This window comes from Cherax quadricarinatus, chromosome 40, assembly GCF_038502225.1.
Source record: "Cherax quadricarinatus isolate ZL_2023a chromosome 40, ASM3850222v1, whole genome shotgun sequence".
NCBI lineage: Eukaryota > Metazoa > Arthropoda > Malacostraca > Decapoda > Parastacidae > Cherax > Cherax quadricarinatus.
In genome coordinates, this window is record NC_091331.1 from 26,573,407 (window position 1) to 26,597,303 (window position 23,897).

The 23,897-nt window shown below is 38.5% G+C and overlaps 1 protein-coding gene across 2 annotated transcripts in view; it reads right to left on the minus strand.

The window, feature by feature from the left end:
- LOC128687317 (golgin subfamily A member 4-like) overlaps positions 1-23,897 on the minus strand; it is a 177,275-nt gene that overhangs the window by 75,025 nt on the left and 78,353 nt on the right. For both annotated transcript variants that reach the window (XM_070092798.1, XM_070092797.1), the window contains exons 4-5: positions 17,580-17,728; positions 762-914 (exon numbers count right to left, since the gene is read on the minus strand). In XM_070092798.1, coding sequence (XP_069948899.1) covers positions 762-914; positions 17,580-17,728 — 302 coding nt within the window. The remainder of the gene's footprint in view (positions 1-761; positions 915-17,579; positions 17,729-23,897) is intronic.

Sequence of the window (23,897 nt, forward strand, 5' to 3'; positions counted from 1 at the left end):
CACTCCCTCAACTACCTACAGTCATACCTTAGCAACAGAAGCCAATATGTGTACACAAATGGAATAAACTCTTCCACACAATCAATTACAATTTGTGTCCCAGGGTGAAGTGTCCTTGGCCCTCTTCTCTTTCTCATTTACATAAATGACCTACCTAATGCATCAGAACTACTCAAACCCACACTATTTGCAGATGACACTACATACGTCTTCTCTCACCCAAGCCTAGTCATACTAGCCAATGCTGTAAATACCGAATTACAGAAAATATCTACCTGGATGATGATTGACAAGCTTACCCTCAATATTGACAAAACCTACTGAATTCAGTTTGGGAACAGAACTACAGATGTCCCTCTTAACATAATGATAAATGGATCACCTATCACAAAGCTCAAAGAGGGAAAATTCTTAGGAATCCACCTTGATAAGACTCAAATTTCAAACACATGTACAACAAATTTCCAAAAAAATCTCCAAGACCGTAGATGTACTATCAAAGATACGGTACTATGTTCCACAATCAGCTCTCCTGGCCCTATATCACTCACTCATTTATCCCTATCTCACCTATGGAATCTATGTGAAGGCCACTGAAAGGGTTAATTCTGGGGCTTCTGACAGTGAAGTGGTTAATTGTAACATTCAATATAACGGCTTCTTGGTGAAATGGACACCCCTTATCTGCCCCCCCCCCCATTAGTGAATTTTATGCAAGTTTTACTGTATATTTGCTTATATAAAATAGGCAGAAGACTTACTTGTTCAGTAGATATCTCTTCAGAATTTCCATAATCAATGTAATGCACCAAAACATAATCATCTAGAGCTTCTAAAATTTTAGCCCTATACCACAAATGGTCCTCATTTGACATGGCAAGGCAGATCTTGCCTTTCTGGATGCTAGCAGGTGCCTGAAAAAAAAAAATCACACAGATTACATTACATTCAATTATGTAAAGCTAATGTCTGAGATGGGTCTAATGAAGCATATTAGGAATACCAATAACCATCATTATATACAGTATCTTGGGATTGCAGGTGCTACAACACTATGAAATGCCAAAGTTTTCTCATCATAATATTTGCTCGGTGATCGTCATTGAGCTCAGTAATAGTCATTCATACTGAACGCGTCCACGCGGCAACAGCGCCCCAACACTCAGTGTGCCATTGTTTATCAGCCAGTGAGCACGATCCCACGCATTCATACGATACATTTTGTATTATTCCATTCTTTTTAGTGCTTGCAATTGCTAAATAAGCCATCATGGACCAAATGAAAATTCCTAGTGCCAGCCAGCCCTTTGGTAAAGGGCTGAGAGAGAGGGAAGAATGTGCCTTCTTCAGTGATTCTGTGATACGTACAATACTAAAGCAGCAGGAGTCTATAAAGGCCATAGCACCAGCCAGCGGTAAAGTGTAGAATTAAAAGTGTAGCAAGTAAGTTAAGCAATTAATCCTTTGACTGTTTTGGTCGTATATATATGTCTTGCGAGCTAGTGTTTCAAACGTATTAATATGCATAAATTCTAGCGGCTTCAAATCAAGCAGGAGAAAGCTGGTAGGCCCACATGTGAGAGAATGGGTCTGTGTGGTCAGTGTGCACCACATAAAAAAAATCCTGCAGCACACAGTGCATAATGAGAAAAAAAAAACTGACCATGATTTTGGATTAAAACGCCAACTTCGAGGTGTATTTTCGTATAGTACTTATCGTTGTATTCTTGTTTTCATGGTCTCACGTGATAAAATGGAAAACATATTATAGAAATAGAGATGATTGTGATTAGTTTCATGATGAAAATTACCTTGAAATTGAGCTCAAAGTAGCAGAAATGTTCGATTTTTACCAATGTTCAGAGTAAGCAAATCACACCACACGTCCAATACATGTCAACTGGGGAGTCTAATACTCTTTCACAAGTGCACTGATATTATTTATACCATTTTTACAATAATGCAGTAGTCTGCATAACAGTAAATTTTGTATGAATAAAAAATCAAAATAGAAAGCAATAGTAATATAAGAGGGGCCGTACTAGTACGCCTAAATTCTAGCGCCCTCAAATCTAGTGGAAGAAAGCTGGTAGGCCTTCATATGAAAGAATGGGTCTATGTGGTCAGTGTGCACAGTCTAAAAAATATCCTGCAGCACACAGTGCATAATGAGAAAAAAAAAACTGACCATTTTTTTGGAATAAAACAGCGACTTTGCACTGTATTTTCGTATGGTATTTACTGTTGTATTCTAGTTTTCTTGGTCTCATTTTATAGAATGGAAGACATATTACAGAAATTGAGATGATTTTGACTGGTTTTACAATGAAAGGTACCTTGAAATTGAGCTCAAAGTAGCAGAAATGTTCGATTTTTACCAAATTTCAAAAGTAAATAAATCGTGCCAAGCGTGCAATACGTGCCAAGCGTGCAACTGGTGAGTCTAATATTCTTTCACAAGTGCACCAATAATATTTATACCATTTTTTACACTAATGCAGTAGTCTGCATAACAGAAAATCTTATATTTTTTGTGAGAATAAAAATTCAAAATTCAAAGTGGAAAGCAAAAGAATATAAGAGGGGCCTTGAGACGTGACTAATAACCAGAGGAAATGTCATTTTAGTGCCAGGAATGTCTTTATTGTTTATTCTGGACCCTATTCGGAAATTGGCATCTTTTGAAATTTGTGTGAAATTGGCAAAATTGCTAAATTCTGACCACTGTACTGGATAGTTGAATTTCATAAATGGGTGGTTTCTTGCACCCATTCGATAGAAAAAATGGAGTTCTAGCGAAATATTCATGTTTTTTGTCGACTAGTACAGTGGAATTGGCCAAAAATGGGGCTCAAAGTGGGCAAAATCGCCGATGCGTAAACATTGCTGAGACCGCTAACTTTGCGAGAGCATACTTCCGTAAGTTTTCCATCAAATTTCAAACTTTTGGTGTCCTTATGATTGGGAAAAGATTCTCTATCTTTTCATAAGAGAAAATAATTTTTTTTTTTTTTAAATTTGGCCGACCCTGAGAACGAGTTTCGGAGAGGGCCTGTCGACCCTCAAAGGGTTAATTTGCGTGAAATTGGCCAAATTGCCAATTTCTAACCACTTTATTGAGTAGTTCAAATCGGTAAATGGGCAGTTTCTTGTACTAAACTGATAGAAAAAATGGAGTTCTAAAGAAATAACTGAGTTTGGTCAACTGGAACATTGGAATTGGCCAAAAACAGGGCTCAAAGTCAGCGAAATCGCCGATGTGTATATGTCGCTGAGACCGCTAACTTCGCGGGAGCGTAATTCCCTGAGTTTTTGACCAAATTTGGTATTTTTGGTGTCATTACAATCGGGAAAAGATTCTCTATCATTTCATAAGAAATAATAATTTCTTTTTTCCAAAAAAATTTGCGACATAGAATGACAGTTTCAGAAAGGGGCTTGCGACAGTCAAAGGGTTAATCGACAGAAGGACAGCACGAAATTGACTCCTCCAATGTTGTTGGAGGTATACAGGGCTACTGAAAACACCACTGCCTCTTGCTGCCACCTTCACCACCACTATGTAAGGTTTATCTTTCAGTGGCCCCTATACACCCAACCACAGACACATACATACAACACTCATCACATACTAATGACATATTTTATTCATTCTCGAATATATATCATGTTTATGTTATTAACCCCTTGACTGCCGCAACCCCCAATCCTGAGGCGTCTCCTGGTGTCGCAAAATTTCCAAAAACTAAAAAATTATTTTTTCTTCTGAAATGATAGGGAATCTTTACCCGGTTGTAATGATACCAAAGGAATGAAATTTGATGGAAAACTAACAGAATTACGCTCTTGCAAAGTTAGTGACCTCGGCAATATTTACGAATCGGCGATTTCGCACACTTTGAGTCCAATTTTCGGCTAATTCCGTTGTTCCAGTTGACCAAACTCATAGCTATTTCTTTAAAACTCCATTTTTTCTATCGATTGAGTACAAGAAACTGCCCATCCGATTTCAACTACCCAATAATGTGGTCAGAAATTTGCAATTTGGCCAATTTCACGAAAATTAAAATACTATATAGCAATTTCAAAATAGGGTCCAGAATGAACAATGCAGACATTCCTGGCTCTAAAATAACATTTTCTTTTTTCATCAGTCACATCTCCAGGCCCTTCTGATATTACTCTTGCTTTCTATTTTGAATTTTTATTCAAACAAAAAATAGAAGATTTACTGTTATACAGACTATTGCAATATTGTAATAACTGTATAAATAATGTCAACCTATTCATGACTGCACATTAGAATGGCTACCTGGACATTTATTGGACAATGACATCATCTGTTTACTTTTGAACATCAGCAAAAATCAAACATTTCCCCTACTTTGAGCTCCATTTCTTTTCATAGTAAAACCAATCACAATCGCCTCTATTTCTATAATATGTTTTCCATTCTATCAAATGAAACCAAGAAGACGAGAATACAACCATAAATACTATACGAAAATAGACCACAAAGTCGGCATTTTAATTAAAAAAAACAAAAAAAAAAAAATTCTCATTATGCACTGTGTGCTGCAGGTTTTTTTTTTTTATATGGTGCACACTGACCACACAAGACCCATTCTCTCACATGTGGGCCTACCAGTTTTCTTCTCTTTGATTTGAAGCCGTTAGAATTTACGAGTATATATACGTCAAAAACGGTGGCTTGTAAGACATATATATACGACCAAAACAGTCAAAGGGTTAATATTGTTTACGTCATATGAGATGAACTGTGCTAGATAAATAAGCCATAGAGTTGATATTAGTGTCATATTGAAGGACTATCTTCTTGTGTCTCCCAACACACTCCCTGCCTCTGCCATAATTCCTAACATATGCCAGAAACGAATCTCTCTGGAACTCTTTTTTGAGCGACAGGGGTCCAATGACTCTCAAGCTGGTCCTAGTGGCATTAAAAAACAAAGATGGGAAGTAACCCCAGAAAAGGACTTGGTATCTGAAGTCTTTATGGAAGGGGATTCCACTTCCAAACAGTAATTTCTCTCTCCTCTCCTCCCGTCTTCAATACACTAAGAAGTCTTCAATAAAGCTAAGTGTCATGTTGTTTTATTCTTCATGTCTCATTGCTGTGTAAGTAAATGTACATAACATATAAAAAAAATTTTTTTTTTTTTAAATACATGTACTTTTGGGTGTCTGGAACAGATTAATTGGATTTACATTACGTATTTCTTATGGGGAAAATGAATTCGGAAATCGTCATATTTGGTTTTAGTCAAACTCTCTGGAACAGATTAATTACAATAACTGAGGGTCCACTGTAATGCCCTTATTAAAAGATGAGATGAGAGAAAAGAACTTCAAGAGTTCCCCATCTGCCAAATGGCTTAAAACACTTGTAAAAAAAAAAAGGGGGGGGGGGGATTCTTCTACTTCCTCACTAGTTCTTGTTTTTGTTTATTTCCTCTTATCTCCACAGGAAAGTGGAACAGAATTCTTCCTCCGTAAGACGTATGTCGTAAGAGGAGATCAAAATGCCGGGAGCAAGGAGTTAGTAACTCCTCCTCCTGTATACATTACTAAAGTTAAAAAGAGGAACTTTCGTTTTTCTTTTTGGGCTACCCTGCTTTGGTGGGATATGGCTGGGTTGTTGAAAGAAGAGAAGATTAAGTCAATACATCTACTGAAACCTATCTATTGAGTATTCATCCAATCTTCACCATTATGTATTCATCCAATCTTCACCATCATAGGCCCCATTGTCTCCACAAATCTTCAAACCCACAAACTATACCATTATTTATTACACACTTTCATTCTGCCACTGCTGCTTTAACTGTCTAAAGTTATTATTTAGAATGATCACTATATGATGTAATAACCAAGACCAATTACTTAGAATAATCACTGCACTTAACCTGTAAACGGTCCAAACTTATGTATACATTCACTACCGTACTGCCCCAACTTTTGAGAAAAAACATTGTTGTTTCTTAATAGGAAAAAAGAGCATATGGTACCCAGGCATCCCCAATTATTTTAATATGGCGCACAGTGAGCGCTCACACCCATTCTCTCATGTCTAGGCGACTCAGGCTTATCATGGCAATGTTAAATGCATGACACATAAAACGTATATATACGTTTGGGGCACTAGCGGTAAAAACGTATATATACGTTTGGACCGTTTACGGGTTAAATTTCTTGCCTTATTATGAAGAGTTGTGCAACAAAAAAGAATAAGCACCAAATTCAAACAATGGAGAAAACTCCAGAAGTGGGGGAAATCAGAACTATGAAACTCTAGTACCATACTTTGTTATGGGTCTAAGCCTAATTTACAGTGCCTAAGATGATAGGTACATATTCCCACAGACAAAACATTAGGGACCTTAATCTATCCGTTCACTAACCCAGATTTAGGCCAAGGTAGCACTTATTCTTTTCCGTTGTTCAATGCTTCATAACTTATTTAAATCATTATGAGCATTTATGCCATCTATCTATTTTAAAACCTTAAAGTTAAGCATGTGTGAGCATGTTAGATAGGAGTGAGTGGAGATGATTGGTTTTTGGGGCTTGACGAGCTGTTGGAGTGTGAGCAAGGTAATATTTTGTGAAGGGATTCAGGGAAACCAGTTAGCCAGACTTGAGTCCAGGAGGTGGGAAGTACAATGCCCATACTTTATATAGGAGTTTGGGATATTTGCTGTTTGGAGTGACATCTGAACTGTCATATGTCTGCACCTCTGCAAAGACAGTGATTCTGTGAATGATGGTGAAAGTTTTTTCTTTCTTTCTTTACTGGGTCAACCTGCCTTAGTAAGAGACTGCCAGTGTTGAATGAAAGAAAATGTTTTGTCATCATTCATTTAGATGCTGTCTTTTTCTCCTGGAAGCATATCGATTGAATGAATGATGAATGTGTTTCCTCCTCTGGGTCACCCTGCCTTGGCAGGAGATAGTTGTTGAGGTTAAAAACTATTGGCTTTGTTTTCCATCTTAGCTAAGCCTAACAAGCAGAAACCCAAGGCAAATAAGCAGTGTCTTAGGGCCCTAGGTAACACCTGTGTAGCACTGCCTGTGGATATTTAGCTTGTAATACAGTGAGAAAGATGAAGGGAAATGCGAATATAATTTTTTCCTAATGTACATTGTGCCAAAAGTATATATAATTCCCAAATAGAAATAAGATAAAATAACAACTATCTTGGTATAAACCTTGGTAATAAATACCGACAAGTTGGTTTAGAAAGACACGTAAGCAAACACTATAACATATTTATTAGAAAACGTTTCGATCCTGGGACCTTGATCACTTCTAACATACAGAGGTAGAACGACATTATATATATAGGCGGAGAGTGAGATGTGACACACGTGACCTGAGGAATGTCGTAAGACATAAGAATGGAGGAACACTGTAGAAGGCCTACTGGCCCATGCGAGGCAGGTCCTTATCCAAAACAACCTCATTATAGGTAGAGGTTGTTTTGGATAAGGACCTGCCTCCCATGGGCCAGTAGGCCTTCTACAGTGTTCCTCCATTCTTATGTTCTTATGACATTTCTCAGGTCACGTGCGTCACATCTCACTCTCCGCCTATATATATATAGTCTTTCTACCTCTGTATGTTAGAAGTGATCAAGGTCCCAGGACTGAAACGTTTTCTAATAAATATGTTATAGTGTTTGCTTACGTGTCTTTCTAAACCAACAACTATCTTAAATGAATGAAATAGGTGAAAGAGCAGGAACTTACAAGCACATCAAATGAGAAGTCACCTTATAAACCAATATGCCCATACTAAGAGAAATACAAAAAAGGATAAAGGCTATACATGATTATGAAATTAACCCTTTCAGGGTCCAGAGGCAAAATTTCGAAGTGCGCACCCGTGTCCAAGAATTTTCAAAAAATAATTTTTTTTTATTTTTTATGAAATCGTAGAGAATCTTTTTCTGAAGGTAATAAAACAAAAAGTACGAATTTGATGGAAAATTTACGAAATTGCGCTCTCGCGAATTTTCATGTGTCAGCGATATTTAAGCATCAGCGATTTTGCCAACTTTGACTCCCATTTTAGGCCAATTACCTTATTCCAGTCGACCAAATTCTTAGCTATTTCACTAGTGTTACTTCTATTCTATCGAATAAAGCACAAGAAATCGCCAACTCAACTGTTTCAACTACAAAATAAAGTGATTGGAAATTGGTAATTTGGCCAATTTTGTGCAAATTTCAAAATAAAGTCAAGAATAAACAATGCAGGCATTCCTGGCACTAAACTAACATTTGCTCTGTTCATTAGTTACGTTTTCAGGCTTTACAAATGAATTCCGTTTTGAATTTCAATTCACAATGAATTTTTATTCAAACCAAAAAATAGAAGATTTACTGTCATGCAATATTGTAATAATTGTATAAATAATATCAGCAAATTTGTGAATGTCTATTAGACCCACCAGTTGGTGTGTATTAGACGTGTGAGGTCATTTGTTTACTCTTGAATATTGGCAAAAATTTAACATTTCCGCTACTTTGAGCTCAGTTTCAAGCCATTTTCATTACTAAAACCAATCAAAATCATCTCTATTTCTGTAATATATCTTCCATTCTATCAAATGAGACCAAGAAATTGCAAATACAACTATAAAAAACATATGAAAAAAAAAAAAAACTGCAAATTTGCCGTTTTAATCGAAAATTACGGTCTTGGATTTTTCTCTCATTATGCACTGTGTGCTGCAGGATTTGTTTTATGTGGTGCACACAGACCACATAGATGTATTCTCTCATATCTAAGCCCAAATTTATCGCTCACAGCTTACCTGAGTGAGCTTAGCTCATGGCGTAGATCTACGGTTTGGACCCTCAACATAAAACCGTAGATCTATGGCACGGACCCTGAAAGGGTCAAATTGGTTAGAGAGTCCAGGACAAATCCCAAAGAATTTTTTGAAGTGCAAAGGACAAAACCCAAGAAAAACAGGCCCTCTTATCACTAGGTCTGGACACCTTATTGATAATAAACAGGAAACAGTCAATTAACAGTTTTATCTTGCCAGTCTTCACACCAATACACACAAAATAATTACAGAGGGTCTGAAGAAAGTAAATTAACCTTTAAACTGCATTCAACATATTAGTAAGAATATGCCGTTTTTGTATCCAACATACTATTACACAATTTTTTGTACTTTCAAATCTGCTACCAGGAGTATACCTGGAGAGGGGTTTCTAGGGTCAATGCCCCCTTGGCCCGGTCTGTGACCAAGCCTCGCAATGGATCAGGGCTTGCTCAACCAGGCTGTTACTAATGGCCACACGGAGACATACGAACCAGAGCCCAGTTGGTCAGGTACTGACTTTACATGCCTGTCCAGAGCCTTCTTGAAGACAGCCAAGGGTCTATTGATAATCCCACTTACGTATGATGGGAGGCAGTTGAACTGTTTTGGGCCCAAAACTTATTGTGACATCTCTTAGTACACTCATGACACCTATGCTTTTCACTGGGAGGGATGTTGCACCATCTGCCAAGTCTTTTGCTTTCACTGGGAGTGATTTCATATACAAATTTGGTACTAATCCCTCAAGGATTTTCCAACACCTCTCAACACCTTAACCCTTCGGGGTCGACAGGTCCTCTCAGAGACTTGTTCTCAGGGTTGGCCAGATTTAAAAAAAAAAAAAAAAAAAATGATTTTTTTCTTATAAAAAGAGAATCTTTTCCCGATCATAATGACATCAAAAGTATGAAATTTGATGGAAAACGTACGGAATTATGCTCTCGCAAAGTTAGCAGTATCGACAACGTTTACGCATCGGTGATTTTGCCCACTTTGAGCCCTATTTTCGGCCAATTCCAGTGTACTAGTTGACAAAAATCATAACTATTTCGCTAGAACCCTATTTTTTCTATCGAATGAGCACAAGAAACCACCCATTTACCAATTTCAACTATCCAATAAAGTTGTCAGAATTTAGCAATTTTGCCAATTTCACACAAATTTCCAAAGATGCCAATTTCCGAATAGGGTCCAGAATAAACAAGAAAGACATTCCTGGCACTAAAATAACAAGTTCTCTGTTTGTTAGTCATATCCCCAGGCCCCTCTTATATTTCTTTGGCTTTACACTTTGAATTATTATTCTTACAAACAACAACAACAAAAAAAAAAAAAAAAAAAAAAAAAAAAAAAAAAAAAAAAAAAAAAAAAAAAGATTTACTGTTATGCAAACTACTGCATTAATGTAGAAATGGTATAAATAATATCAGTGCACTTGTGAAAGAATATTAGACTCAACAGTTGATGTGTATTGGATACTTGGCATGATTTGTTTACTTTAGAACTTTGGTAAAAATCGAACATTTCTGCTACTGTAAGCTCAATTTCAAGGTACTTTTCATTGTAAAACCAGTCAAAAATCATCTCAATTTCTGTAATATGTCTTCCATTCTATAAAATGAGACCAAGAAAACTAGAATACAACAATAAATACCATACGAAAATACAGTGCAAAGTCGCTGTTTTAATCCAAAAACACGGTCAAAGTTTTCTTTTTTCTCATTACCCACTGTGTGCTGCAGGATTTTTTTTATACTGCGCACACTGACCACAGACCCATTCTTTCATATGTAGGCCTACCAGCTTTCTTTCACTAGATTTGAGGGCGCTAGAATTTAGGCGTACTAGTACATAAAAAACCCTGGGCTGTAAGACGTACTAGTACGTCCGAAACCCCCAAAGGGTTAAACCTATTCTCTTTGCTGATGACACAATTTATGTCATCTCGCACCCTAATCTTGCCTCACTCAACACTATTTATTTATTTATTTATTTATTTATTTAAAAATTTGAGCACACATACAGAGGTACAACAAATACAGGTAAGAGCAGTATGCCAAAGCCACTTATACTATGCATAGCATTACGGGCTGGCTTAAAATTAACTTAAGATTAACTAAGCAATGATGAAATCAGTGATAAAACATTAATGTAAACAGGTTACAATAAAGCACAAGTGAGTATTACAAAGACAGGTCATATGGTTGTATGCATTGTTGTACATTCAGTAGAATGGAGTATTCTGTTAGGTAGTGTATTTAAAAAATAATAAAGTTAGATTGGGTTTTAGGTTTAACATTTATGTGATATAATTGTGAGAAACATTTAAGATATACAATTTATAAGGTTCAGTTATTCAGTATTTATTTGGTTTTGGGTGAGTAAGTGATCTTTGAGAAGAGACTTGAATTTATAAACAGGTAGTGTTTCTTTTATATTTACAGGTAATGAATTCCAGATTTTAGGGCCTTTTATGTGCATTGAGTTTTTACATAGTGTGAGATGGACACGAGGAACATCAAAGAGTGATCTGTGCCTTGTGTTATGGTCATGTGTTCTGTTGAGGTTGGCAAGGAGATGTTTGAGGGGAGGGTTAATATCAGAGTTAAGTGTTCTATGTATGTAATAGGTGCAGTAGTAAGTATGGATGTTTTGTATGGTGAGGAGGTTTAGTGTATTGAATATTGGTTGAGTGTGCTGCCTATAGTGAGAATTTGTTATCATTCTAACTGCAGCCTTTTGTTGGGTAATTAGTGGTCTGAGATGGTTACTTGTTGAGCCCCATGCACAAATTCCATAGGTGAGATAGGGGTAAATAAGAGAGTGATATAGGGCCAGGAGGGCTGACTGTGGAGCATAGTACCGTATCTTCGATAGTATGCCTACAGTCTTGGAAATTTTCTTAGAAATTTGTTGTATATGTGTATGAAATTTGAGTCTATTATCAAGGTGGATTCCTAAGAATTTTCCCTCTGTTAGCTTTGTGATAGGTGATCCGTTTATCATTATGTTAAGAGGGACATCTGTAGCTCTGTTACCAAACTGAATGAAGTAGGTTTTGTCAATGTTTAGTGTAAGTTTGTTAGTTCTCATCCAGGTAGATATTTTCTGTAATTCGGTATTTACAGTATTGGCTAGCGTGACTGGGCTCGGGTGGGAGAAGACGTATGTAGTGTCATCTGCAAATAGTGTGGGTTTGAGTAATTGCGAAGCATTTGGTAGGTCATTTATGTATAGGAGAAAGAGAAGAGGGCCAAGGACACTTCCCTGTGGGACACCAACTGTAATTGGTTGTGCAGAGGAGTTTGCCCCATTTGCATACACATATTGGCTTCTGTTGCTGAGGTATGACTTGAGGTAGTTGAGGGAGTGCCCTCTTATACCATAGTGTGACAATTTTACGTGGAGCAAGTCATGGTCAACTGTATCAAAAGCTTTACGTAAGTCAATGAAGATCCCCAGTGGGACTTCTTTTCTCTCTATTGCAGTGTATATATGTTCTAGCATGTGTATAATAGCATCATTAGTATTTTTATTAGGCCTGAATCCAAATTGGCAGGGGTTGAGTATGTTTTGGGAGATAAGGTAGGAGTAGATTCGTTTATGAATTAATTTTTCGAAGATTTTTGAGAGAGGGTGTAAGTTGGATATTGGCCTATAGTTATTCAACTCTGTTTGGTCTCCTCCTTTGTGGATCGGGGTGACCCTTGCTATTTTGAGTACTGTAGGGAAGGTGGAGGATTCAATGGATTTGTTAAAGAGTGTTGCAATGATTGGTGATAGCACTTGTGACACTTTTTTGTATATAAAGGGTGGTAAGGTATTTAAATCTCCTGCCTTGTTTTTTAGTGTGTTGATAATAAGGGAGACTTCGTATGGGTTAGTCGGAGCTAGGAACAGTGTGTTCGGGTAGTTGCCAGTGAGGTAGTCATTTGGTGGGGTATCTTGAGCTTGGGATTTTATTGGCAAGGTTTTGTCCTATAGTGGAGAAGAAATCATTGAGTCTGTTTGCTGTTTCTGTTGGTGGGAGTTGGGGTTCATCTGATTTTGCTAATTTTATTTCGCTATTTTGTGATATCTTTTTTGTTCCTAGAATTTCTGATAGGGTTTTCCAGGTCTTTTTTATATCACCTCGTAAGTTGGATAATCTGTTCTCATAATAAGAATTAATGGAAATATAATAAATCCATTCCAAACAAAAGTATTCACAAAAAAAAAATGTTTCTTTTAACAATTATGTAAGTATTACATACCATTATTGAATGTTAATGTTGGCTTCTGGAAGATAGGGAGGAGGAAAGAGGATTTTCTGAGTTATACACAAGTAAAGGCTTCACTTTGAAATCCCCACTAGCATTACCACACAACAAAAGAGTAAGCCTGTCTTTCATAGGCTTGTGTTCAGGCAGTCCTTTTCCTCCTGCGTGATGTAGGTCCTGTTTGACATTTTCTTCAAAACAGGCCTGTTTTGTCACAATTGAACACTTGCTTGGGTTAGAATTGTTCAGTCTTTACATAGTCTTTCAACTCTTGTACATACTTTTCAGCCGCTTTTTTGTCAGAACTTGCAGCCTCTCCATGCCTTACAACACTGTGTATGGCACAATGCTTCTTAAATCTCTCAAACCATCCTCTGCTGACCCTAAATTCACTACCAGGAGCATTTGTTACAGGAGTTTTCTATAGAATATCCTCATGTAACTGCTTTGCCTTCTCACAAATAACAGATTCCATTACACTGTCTCCCACTAATAGTTTTTCTATAATCCGCACTAAACAACTTTTCCATCTGTTCCATTAATGGTGACCTTTGTTTTGTTAGAAAAGTTATTCCTTTCCAACATTCACATCCTTGATTTGTTCTTTCTTTGCCAGGATGAATGTTATAGTTGATTTGTTTTTCCCATACATCCTGGCAAGTTCCAGCACCCGCATACCACTCTTATATTTATCAATTACTTCAAGCTAAAATTCCATGGTGTTTCTCACTTTCTTTACCACAGGAACTTTCTTTGGAGTCATGGTTACTTATTTCACAGTTGCACTGTATAAAAAAAAAAAAAAAAAAAAAAACTTATGAAGTGATAGAGAATCTTTTCCCAATGGTAAAGACACCAAAAGAATGAAATTTGATAGAAAACTTATGGAATTACGCTCTCGTGAAGTTAGTGACCTCAGCGATATTTACGAATCCGTGATTTCGCCCTGTTTTTGGCTAATTCCATTCTTCCAGTCGACCAAACTCATAGCTATTTCTTTAAAACTCCATTTGTTCTATCGACTGAGTACAAGAAACTGCCCATTTACCAATTTCAACTACCCAATAACATCATCAGAAATTTGCAATTTGGTCAATTTCATGCAAATTAAAAAATATGCCAATTTCAAAATAGGGTCCAGAATGAACAATGCAGACATTCCTGGCTCTAAAATAACATTTTCTTTGTTCATCTGTCATGTCTCCAGGCCCCTCTGATATTACTCTCGCTTTCTATTTTGATTTTTTATTCAAACAGAAAACAAAAGATTTACTGTTATGCAGACTACTTCAACATTGTAATAATTGTATAAATAATGTCAACCCATTCATGACTGCATATTATAATGGCTACTTGGACATTTATTGGAAAATGACATTTGTTTACTTCTGAACATCAGCAAAAATCAAACATTCCCCCTACTTTGAGCTCCATTTCAAGGTTCTTTTCACAGTAAAACCAATCAAAATTACCTTATTTCTATAATATGTTTTCCATTCTATCAAATGAGACCAAGAAAACGAGAATACAACCATAAATACTATACGAAAATAGATCACAAAGTCAGCATTTTATTTAAAAAAAAAAAAATTCTCATTATGCACTGCATGCTGCAGGATTTTTTTTTATATGGTGCACACTGACCACACAGACCCATTCTCTCACATGTGGGCCTACCAGCTTTCTCGTGCTTGATATGAAGTAGCTAGAATTTATGAGTATATATGTCAAAAATGGTGGCTCGTAAGACTTATATATAAGACTGAAGCAGTCAAAGGGTTAAAAAATAAAGAAGGGAATTGACCCCAGATAAGGACTTGGTACCTACAGTCCTTATGGATGAGGATTCCCCTTCCAAAGAATAACTTGTCTTCCCTCTCCCCTCCTCCTTGTCTTCCTTCCAGGAACAACAGCCTTCAATAAAGGTAAGTGTCATGTTTAATGTTCATTCTTTTTTTTTATTATTATCACACTGGCCAATTCCCACCAAGGCAGGGTGGCCCGAAAAAGAAAAACTTTCACCATCATTCACTCCATCACTGTCTTGCCAGAAGGGTGCTTTACACTACAGTTTTTAAACTGCAACATTAACACCCCTCCTTCAGAGTGCAGGCACTGTACTTCCCATCTCCAGGACTCAAGTCCGGCCTGCTGGTTTCCCTGAACCCCTTCATAAATGTTACTTTGCTCACACTCCAACAGCACGTCAAGTATTAAAAACCGTTTGTCTCCATTCACTCCTATCAAACACGCTCACGCATGCCTGCTGGAAGTCCAAGCCCCTCGCACACAAAACCTCCTTTACCCCCTCCCTCCAACCTTCCCTAGGCCGACCCCTACCCCGCCTTCCTTCCACTACAGACTGATACACTCTTGAAGTTATTCTGTTTCGCTCCATTCTCTCCACATGTCCGAACCACCTCAACAACCCTTCCTCAGCCCTCTGGACAACAGTTTTGGTAATCCCGCACCTCCTCCTAACTTCCAAACTACGAATTCTCTGCATTATATTCACACCACACATTGCTCTCAGACATGACATCTCCACTGCCTCCAGCCTTCTCCTCGCTGCAACATTCATCACCCATGCTTCACACCCATATAAGAGCGTTGGTAAAACTATACTCTCATACATTCCCCTCTTTGCCTCCAAGGACAAAGTTCTTTGTTTCCACAGACTCCTAAGTGCACCACTCACCCTTTTCCCCTCATCAATTCTATGATTCACCTCATCTTTCATAGACCCATCCGCTGACACGTCCACTCCCAAATATCTGAATACATTCACCTCCTCCATACTCTCTCCCTCCAATCTGATATCCAATCTTTCCTCACCTAATCTTTTTGTTATCCTCATAACCTTACTCTTTCCTGTATTCACTTTCAATTTTCTTCTTTTGCACACCCTACCAAATTCATCCACCAATCTCTGCAACTTCTCTTCAGAATCTTCCAAGAGCACAGTGTCATCAGCAAAGAGCAACTGTGACAACTCCCACTTTATGTGTGATTCTTTATCTTTTAACTCCACGCCTCTTGCCAAGACCCTCGCATTTACTTCTCTTACAACCCCATCTATAAATATATTAAACAACCACGGTGACATCACACATCCTTGTCTAAGGCCTACTTTTACTGGGAAATAATTTCCCTCTTTCCTACATTTGTTCATTCTTTTGTGCATGTAAATCTATATTTAAGGTAATATAAAAAAAATTCGTCAATACTTCTGGGTGTCTGGAATGGATTAATTATATTTAAATTATTTCTTATGGGGAAAATGGTTTCAGTTTTGGCTATGGCTCTGGAACGGATTAAACACGAAAATCAAGGGTCCACTGTATCTCACCCTAACTTCCTCCTCCCATAGTTTATACACTTTCACCTCTCTCTTACTGGCTGTTGTCATTTTCCTTATGTCCCAACATACCTTTTATTCTAACTGTAGCTACAACTAAATAATGATCTGATATATCAGTTGCCCCTCTATAAACGTGCACATCCTGAAGCCTGCCCATCAACCTTTTATCCACTAATACATAATCTAACAAGCTACTTTCATTACGTGCTATATCATACCTTGTACAGTGGACCCCCGCATAGCGATATTAATCCGTACAAGAGAGCTCATTGTTATGCTAAATTATCGTTATGCGAATGAATTTTCCCCATAAGAAATAATGGAAATCAAATTAATCCATGCAAGACACCCAAAAGTATGAAAAAAAATTTTTACCACATGAAATATACGTTTTCCTACACACAAAGAGAAGGATACATGCACAATAGTAGAGTAGTACATGCACAATATGTATGTAAGGCCAACGGTATGCGGGGGTCCACTGTATATTTATTTATCCTCTTTCATAAAACATTTATTACTTATTACCAAACCTCTTTCTACACATAGCTCAATTAAAGGCTCCCCATTTTCATTTACCCCTAGCACCCCAAATTTACTTACTACTCCCTCCACAACATTTTTACCCACTTTAGCATTGAGATCCCTAACCAAAAGTACTCTCTCACTTGGTTCAAAACTCCCCATGCACTCACTCAACATTTCCCAAAATTTCTCTCTCCTCTACACTTCTCTCTTCTCCAGGTGCATACTCACTAACCCACTTTTCACATCCAACCTTTATTTTACACCACATAATCCTTGCATTTTTACATTAATATTCCCTCTTTTCCTGCCATAACTTATCCTTCAACATTACTGCTACTCCTTCTTTAGCTCTAACTCTATTTGAAACCCCTGACCTAATCCCATTTACTTCTCCCCACTGAAACTCTCCTACCTCCTTCAGCTTTGTTTCACTTAAAGCCAGGACATCCAGCTTGCATATCTGGTCACTAAATGTTATCATCTAGCTGAAAATAAATATAAAAATTATCAGGAAAAAGCAAGCAAGTAAAATACTAGAACATACACAAGTAAACAAATAAGTTACCTTACCTGCATGATATCAAGAGATGTTACTATTTTAAGTGACAATTCACTTAAAGTATGTTTGTCACATTCTCTCTGTAGCCACACATTACCATCATCAAAATAGCTCATGTATACCGCAGATCCATTTGTCAAAGGACTTCGAGGTTTGAGTCCTGTAAGGCAAATACAAATATGTATTTTATAACATGTATCCCGTGAACTGATCTGTTGAATTAATATGTACATAGTTTCCATCACAGTTAAATAGTATATGATTGCATGCAAACCACTAAGGTTTTTTCCACATCAGCTGTCATCTACCAAGACAGAGAACCCCAAATGAAAACGTATACACTATCATTCATTCAATAGCCGTCTTACAAGAAGTGCACTCGTCACAGTTCAAAAGGCCCTCTGAACCACAATATCAGCACGAATCCTTAGAGTGCTGGCACTGTACTTCCGACCTTCAAGAATAGTTATGCAAAAGAATTTCCCAGAATCTATGCACACACTTTCTTCATAACTGTTACTTCTCTCATATTCCAACAATACCTCAAATGTTAAAAATCACTTGTGACCCCCCTCACTCCAATCCAAAATTAGCACACATGCCTGCTGAATGCCGTACCACTCAAAATTTCCTTCACTGCCTCCTTTCCTCCAAACTTGCTTAGAAAGGCCCATGCCCCAACTTTTGTCCACCCCAATTTATACACCCTTTCGTCCACTTATTTGGGTCCATCCTTTCTGAATGATCTCAACAACCCTTCCCTTATCCATATTCAGTTAAAATGTTAGATCCCTGAGTAGGCACTATGACCTCCTAGTACTCCTAGATTCTTTAACCCTTTCAGGGTTGAGACCCCCCAATCCTTGACTCACTTTCAGGCTCAAAAAAAAAAAATCGTATGAAATGATTGAGAATCTTTTCCCAATGGTAATGACACCAAAAGTATGAAATTTGATGGAAAACTTGTGAAATTACTCTCTCATGAAGTTAGCGATATCAGTGATATTTACACATTGGCGATTTTGCCCACTTTGAGCCTTATTTTTAGCCAATTCTGTTGTTCCAGCCGACTAAAACAATAGCTATTTCGCTAGAACTCCATTTGTTCTATCAACTAAGTACAAGAAATTGTCCATTTACCAATTTCAACTACCCAATAAAGTGGTCAGAAATTGGCAATTTGGCCAATTTCACACAAATTTCAAAAGATGCAAATTTCAAAATAGGGTCCAGAATAAACAAGATGGACACTCCTGGCACTAAAATAACATTTTCTCTGTTCATTAGTCACGTCTCCAGGGCCCTCTTATATTACTCTTTGTGGCATGCAAAGAGTACGTAACCTTTATTCAGCGCATGTACACACCCTCATTTACAGGCTATCTCCCCCAACCAGCGAACCAGTTGACTGAGGGTTGACGATGGGGCCCCGTCGTTCAACCAGTACCCAAGTTCCAGCCAATGAGAAGATGGTTTTGGCAAACGCAGAGATTATGTGGGTACCACTCTCCTGTCTGCCCTTGTCATTCCCATTCTAGAGCTGGTTGAAGCACGGTCTGCTCTCTAGTGGCTTCTGTTCTGCTTTGCTTACCGTGGAGTGCACTAATACCTATCACTGTACATAGTGTATATAGTGTACTTACTTCTGTTCTAAATTGGTGAAGGATAATGTAAGTCAAAAGTTTTCTGCTGTGTATATTTTGCTCACTTTACACCCAGGATAACAGGCAATTTGGACTCCTGGGTTGTAATACTCTTGCTTTCCATTTTGAATTTTTATTCTCACAAAAAATATAGGATTTACTGATATGCAGACTACTGCATTATTGTAAAAATGGTATAAATAATACCAGCGCACTTGTGAAAGAATATTAGACTTGCCAAATGACGTGTATTGGACATGAGACGTGATTTGTTTACTCTTGAACATTGGCAAAAATCGAACATCTCCGTTACTTTGAGCTCAATTTCAAGATACTTTTCATCGTGAATTATTATTATTATAATCAAAAAGAAGCGCTAAGCCACAAGGGCTATACAGCACTACAGGGTAGGGAAGGAAGCGAGGGTATTGGATGGCAGAAGGGAGGAGGGATGATCCGGAGTTTACCTGGAGAGAGTTCCGGGGGTCAACGCCACCGCGGCCCGGTTTGTGACCAGACCTCCTGGTGGATCAGAGCCTGATCAACCAGGCTGTTGCTGCTGGCTGCACGCAAACCAACGTACGAGCCACAGCCCGGCTGGTCAGGAACCGACTATAGGTCCTTGTCCAGTGCCAGATTGAAGACTGCCAGGGGTCTGTTGGTAATCCCCCTTATGTATGCTGGGAGGCAGTTGAACAGTCTCGGGCCCCTGACACTTATTGTATGGTCTCTTAACGTGCTAGTGACACCCCTGCTTTTCATTGGGGGGACGTTGCATCGTCTGCCAAGACTTTTGCTTTCGTAGTGAGTGATTCTCGTGTGCAAGTTCGGTACTAGTCCCTCTAGGATTTTCCAGGTGTATTTTTTTTTTATTTTATTATCACACTGGCCGATTCCCACCAAGGCAGGGTGGCCCGAAAAAGAAAAACTTTCACCATCATTCACTCCATCACTGTCTTGCCAGAAGGGTGCTTTACACTACAGTTTTTAAACTGCAACATTAACACCCCTCCTTCAGAGTGGAGGCACTGTACTTCCCATCTCCAGGACTCAAGTCCGGCCTGCCGGTTTCCCTGAATCCCTTCATAAATGTTACTTTGCTCACACTCCAACAGCACATCAAGTATTAAAAACCATTTGTCTCCATTCACTCCTATCAAACACGCTCACGTATGCCTGCTGGAAGTCAAAGCCCCTCGCACACAAAACCTCCTTTACCCCCTCCCTCCAACCTTTCCTAGGCCGACCCCTACCCCGCCTTCCTTCCACTACAGACTGATACACTCTTGAAGTCATTCTGTTTCGCTCCATTCTCTCTACATGTCCGAACCACCTCAACAACCCTTCCTCAGCCCTGTGGACAACAGTTTTGGTAATCCCGCACCTCCTCCTAACTTCCAAACTACGAATTCTCTGCATTATATTCACACCACACATTGCCCTCAGACATGACATCTCCACTGCCTCCAGCCTTCTCCTCGCTGCAACATTCATCACCCATGCTTCACACCCATATAAGAGCGTTGGTAAAACTATACTCTCATACATTCCCCACTTTGCCTCCAAGGACAAAGTTCTTTGTCTCCACAGACTCCTAAGTGCACCACTCACTCTTTTTCCCTCATCAATTCTATGATTCACCTCATCTTTCATAGACCCATCTGCTGACACATCCACTCCCAAATATCTGAATACGTTCACCTCCTCCATACTCTCTCCCTCCAATCTGATATTCAATCTTTCATCACCTAATCTTTTTGTTATCCTCATAACCTTACTCTTTCCTGTATTCACCTTTAATTTTCTTCTTTTGCACACCCTACCAAATTCATCCACCAATCTCTGAAACTTCTCTTCAGAATCTCCCAAGAGCACAGTGTCATCAGCAAAGAGCAGCTGTGACAACTCCCACTTTGTGTGATTCTTTATCTTTTAACTCCACGCCTCTTGCCAAGACCCTCGCATTTACTTCTCTTACAACCCCATCTATAAATATATTAAACAACCACGGTGACATCACACATCCTTGTCTAAGGCCTACTTTTACTGGGAAAAAATTTCCCTCTTTCCTACATACTCTAACTTGAGCCTCACTATCCTCGTAAAAACTCTTCACTGCTTTCAGTAACCTACCTCCTACACCATACACTTGCAACATCTGCCACATTGCCCCCCTATCCACCCTGTCATACGCCTTTTCCAAATCCATAAATGCCACAAAGACCTCTTTAGCCTTATCTAAATACTGTTCACTTATGTGTTTCACTGTAAACACCTGGTCCACACACCCCCTACCTTTCCTAAAGCGTCCTTGTTCATCTGCTATCCTATTTTCCGTCTTACTCTTAATTCTTTCAATTATAACTCTACCATACACTTTACCAGGTATACTCAACAGACTTATCCCCCTATAATTTTTGCACTCTCTTTTATCCCCTTTGCCTTTATACAAAGGAACTATGCATGCTCTCTGCCAATCCATAGGTACCTTACCCTCTTCCATACATTTATTAAATAATTGCACCAACCACTCCAAAACTATATCCCCACCTGCTTTTAACATTTCTATCTTTATCCCATCAATCCCAGCTGCCTTACCCTCTTTCATTTTACCTACTGCCTCACGAACTTCCCCCACACTCACAACTGGCTCTTCCTCACTCCTACAAGATGTTATTCCTCCTTGCCCTATACACGAAATCACAGCTTTCCTATCTTCATCAACATTTAACAATTCCTCAAAATATTCCCTCCATCTTCCCAATACCTCTAACTCTCCATTTAATAACTCTCCTCTCCTATTTTTAACTGACAAATCCATTTGTTCTCTAGGCTTTCTTAACTTGTTAATCTCACTCCAAAACTTTTTCTTATTTTCAACAAAATTTGTTGATAACATCTCACCCACTCTCTCATTTGCTCTCTTTTTACATTGCTTCACCACTCTCTTAACCTCTCTCTTTTTCTCCATATACTCTTCCCTCCTTGCATCACTTCTACTTTGTAAAAACTTCTCATATGCTAACTTTTTCTCCCTTACTACTCTCTTTACATCATCATTCCACCAATCGCTCCTCTTCCCTCCTGCACCCACTTTCCTGTAACCACAAACTTCTGCTGAACACTCTAACACTACATTTTTAAACCTACCCCATACCTCTTCGACCCCATTGCCTATGCTCTCATTAGCCCATCTATCCTCCAATAGCTGTTTATATCTTACCCTAACTGCCTCCTCTTTTAGTTTATAAACCTTCACCTCTCTCTTCCCTGATGCTTCTATTCTCCTTGTATCCCATCTACCTTTTACTCTCAGTGTAGCTACAACTAGAAAGTGATCTGATATATCTGTGGCCCCTCTATAAACATGTACATCCTGATGTCTACTCAACAGTCTTTTATCTACCAATACATAATCCAACAAACTACTGTCATTTTGCCCTACATCATATCTTGTATACTTATTTATCCTCTTTTTCTTAAAATATGTATTACCTATAACTAAACCCCTTTCTATACAAAGTTCAATCAAAGGGCTCCCATTATCATTTACACCTGGCACCCCAAACTTACCTACCACACCCTCTCTAAAAGGTTCTCCTACTTTAGCATTCAGGTCCCCTACCACAATTACTCTCTCACTTGGTTCAAAGGCTCCTATACATTCACTTAACATCTCCCAAAATCTCTCTCTCTCCTCTGCATTCCTCTCTTCTCCAGGTGCATACACGCTTATTATGACCCACTTCTCGCATCCAACCATTACTTTAATCCACATAATTCTTGAATTTACACATTCATATTCTCTTTTCTCCTTCCATAACTGATCATTTAACATTACTGCTACCCCTTCCTTTGCTCTAACTCTCTCAGATACTCCAGATTTAATCCCATTTATTTCCCCCCACTGAAACTCTCCTACCCCCTTCAGCGTTGTTTCGCTTAGGGCCAGGACATCCAACTTCTTTTCATTCATAACATCAGCAATCATCTGTTTCTTGTCATCCGCACTACATCCACGCACATTTAAGCATCCCAGTTTTATAAAGTTTTTCTTCTTCTCTTTTTAAGTAAATGTCTACAGGAGAAGGGGTTACTAGCCCATTGCTCCCGGCATTTTAGTCGCCTCATACGATAGGTGTATATAATCATGTATCTCTCTCGCCTGCGTTCCAGGGAATACAGGTTCAGGAACCTCAAGCGTTCCCAGTAATTGAGGGGTTTTATCTCCGTTATGCGCGCCGTGAAGGTTCTCTGTACATTTTCTAGGTCAGCAATTTCACCTGCCTTGAAAGGTGCTGTTAGTGTGCAGCAATATTCCAGCCTAGATAGAACAAGTGACCTGAAGAGTGTCATCATGGGCTTGGCCTCCCTAGTTTTGAAGGTTCTCATTATCCATCCTGTCATTTTTCTAGCAGATGCGATTGATACAATGTTATGGTCCTTGAAGGTGAGATCCTCTGACATGATCACTCCCAGGTCTTTGACGTTGGTGTTTCGCTCTATTTTGTGGCCAGAATTTGTTTTGTACTCTGATGAAGATTTAATTTCCTCGTGTTTACCATATCTGAGTAATTGAAATTTCTCATCGTTGAACTTCATATTGTTTTCTGCAGCCCACTGAAAGATTCGGTTGATGTCCGCCTGGAGCCTTGCAGTGTCTGCAATGGAAGACACTTGTCATGC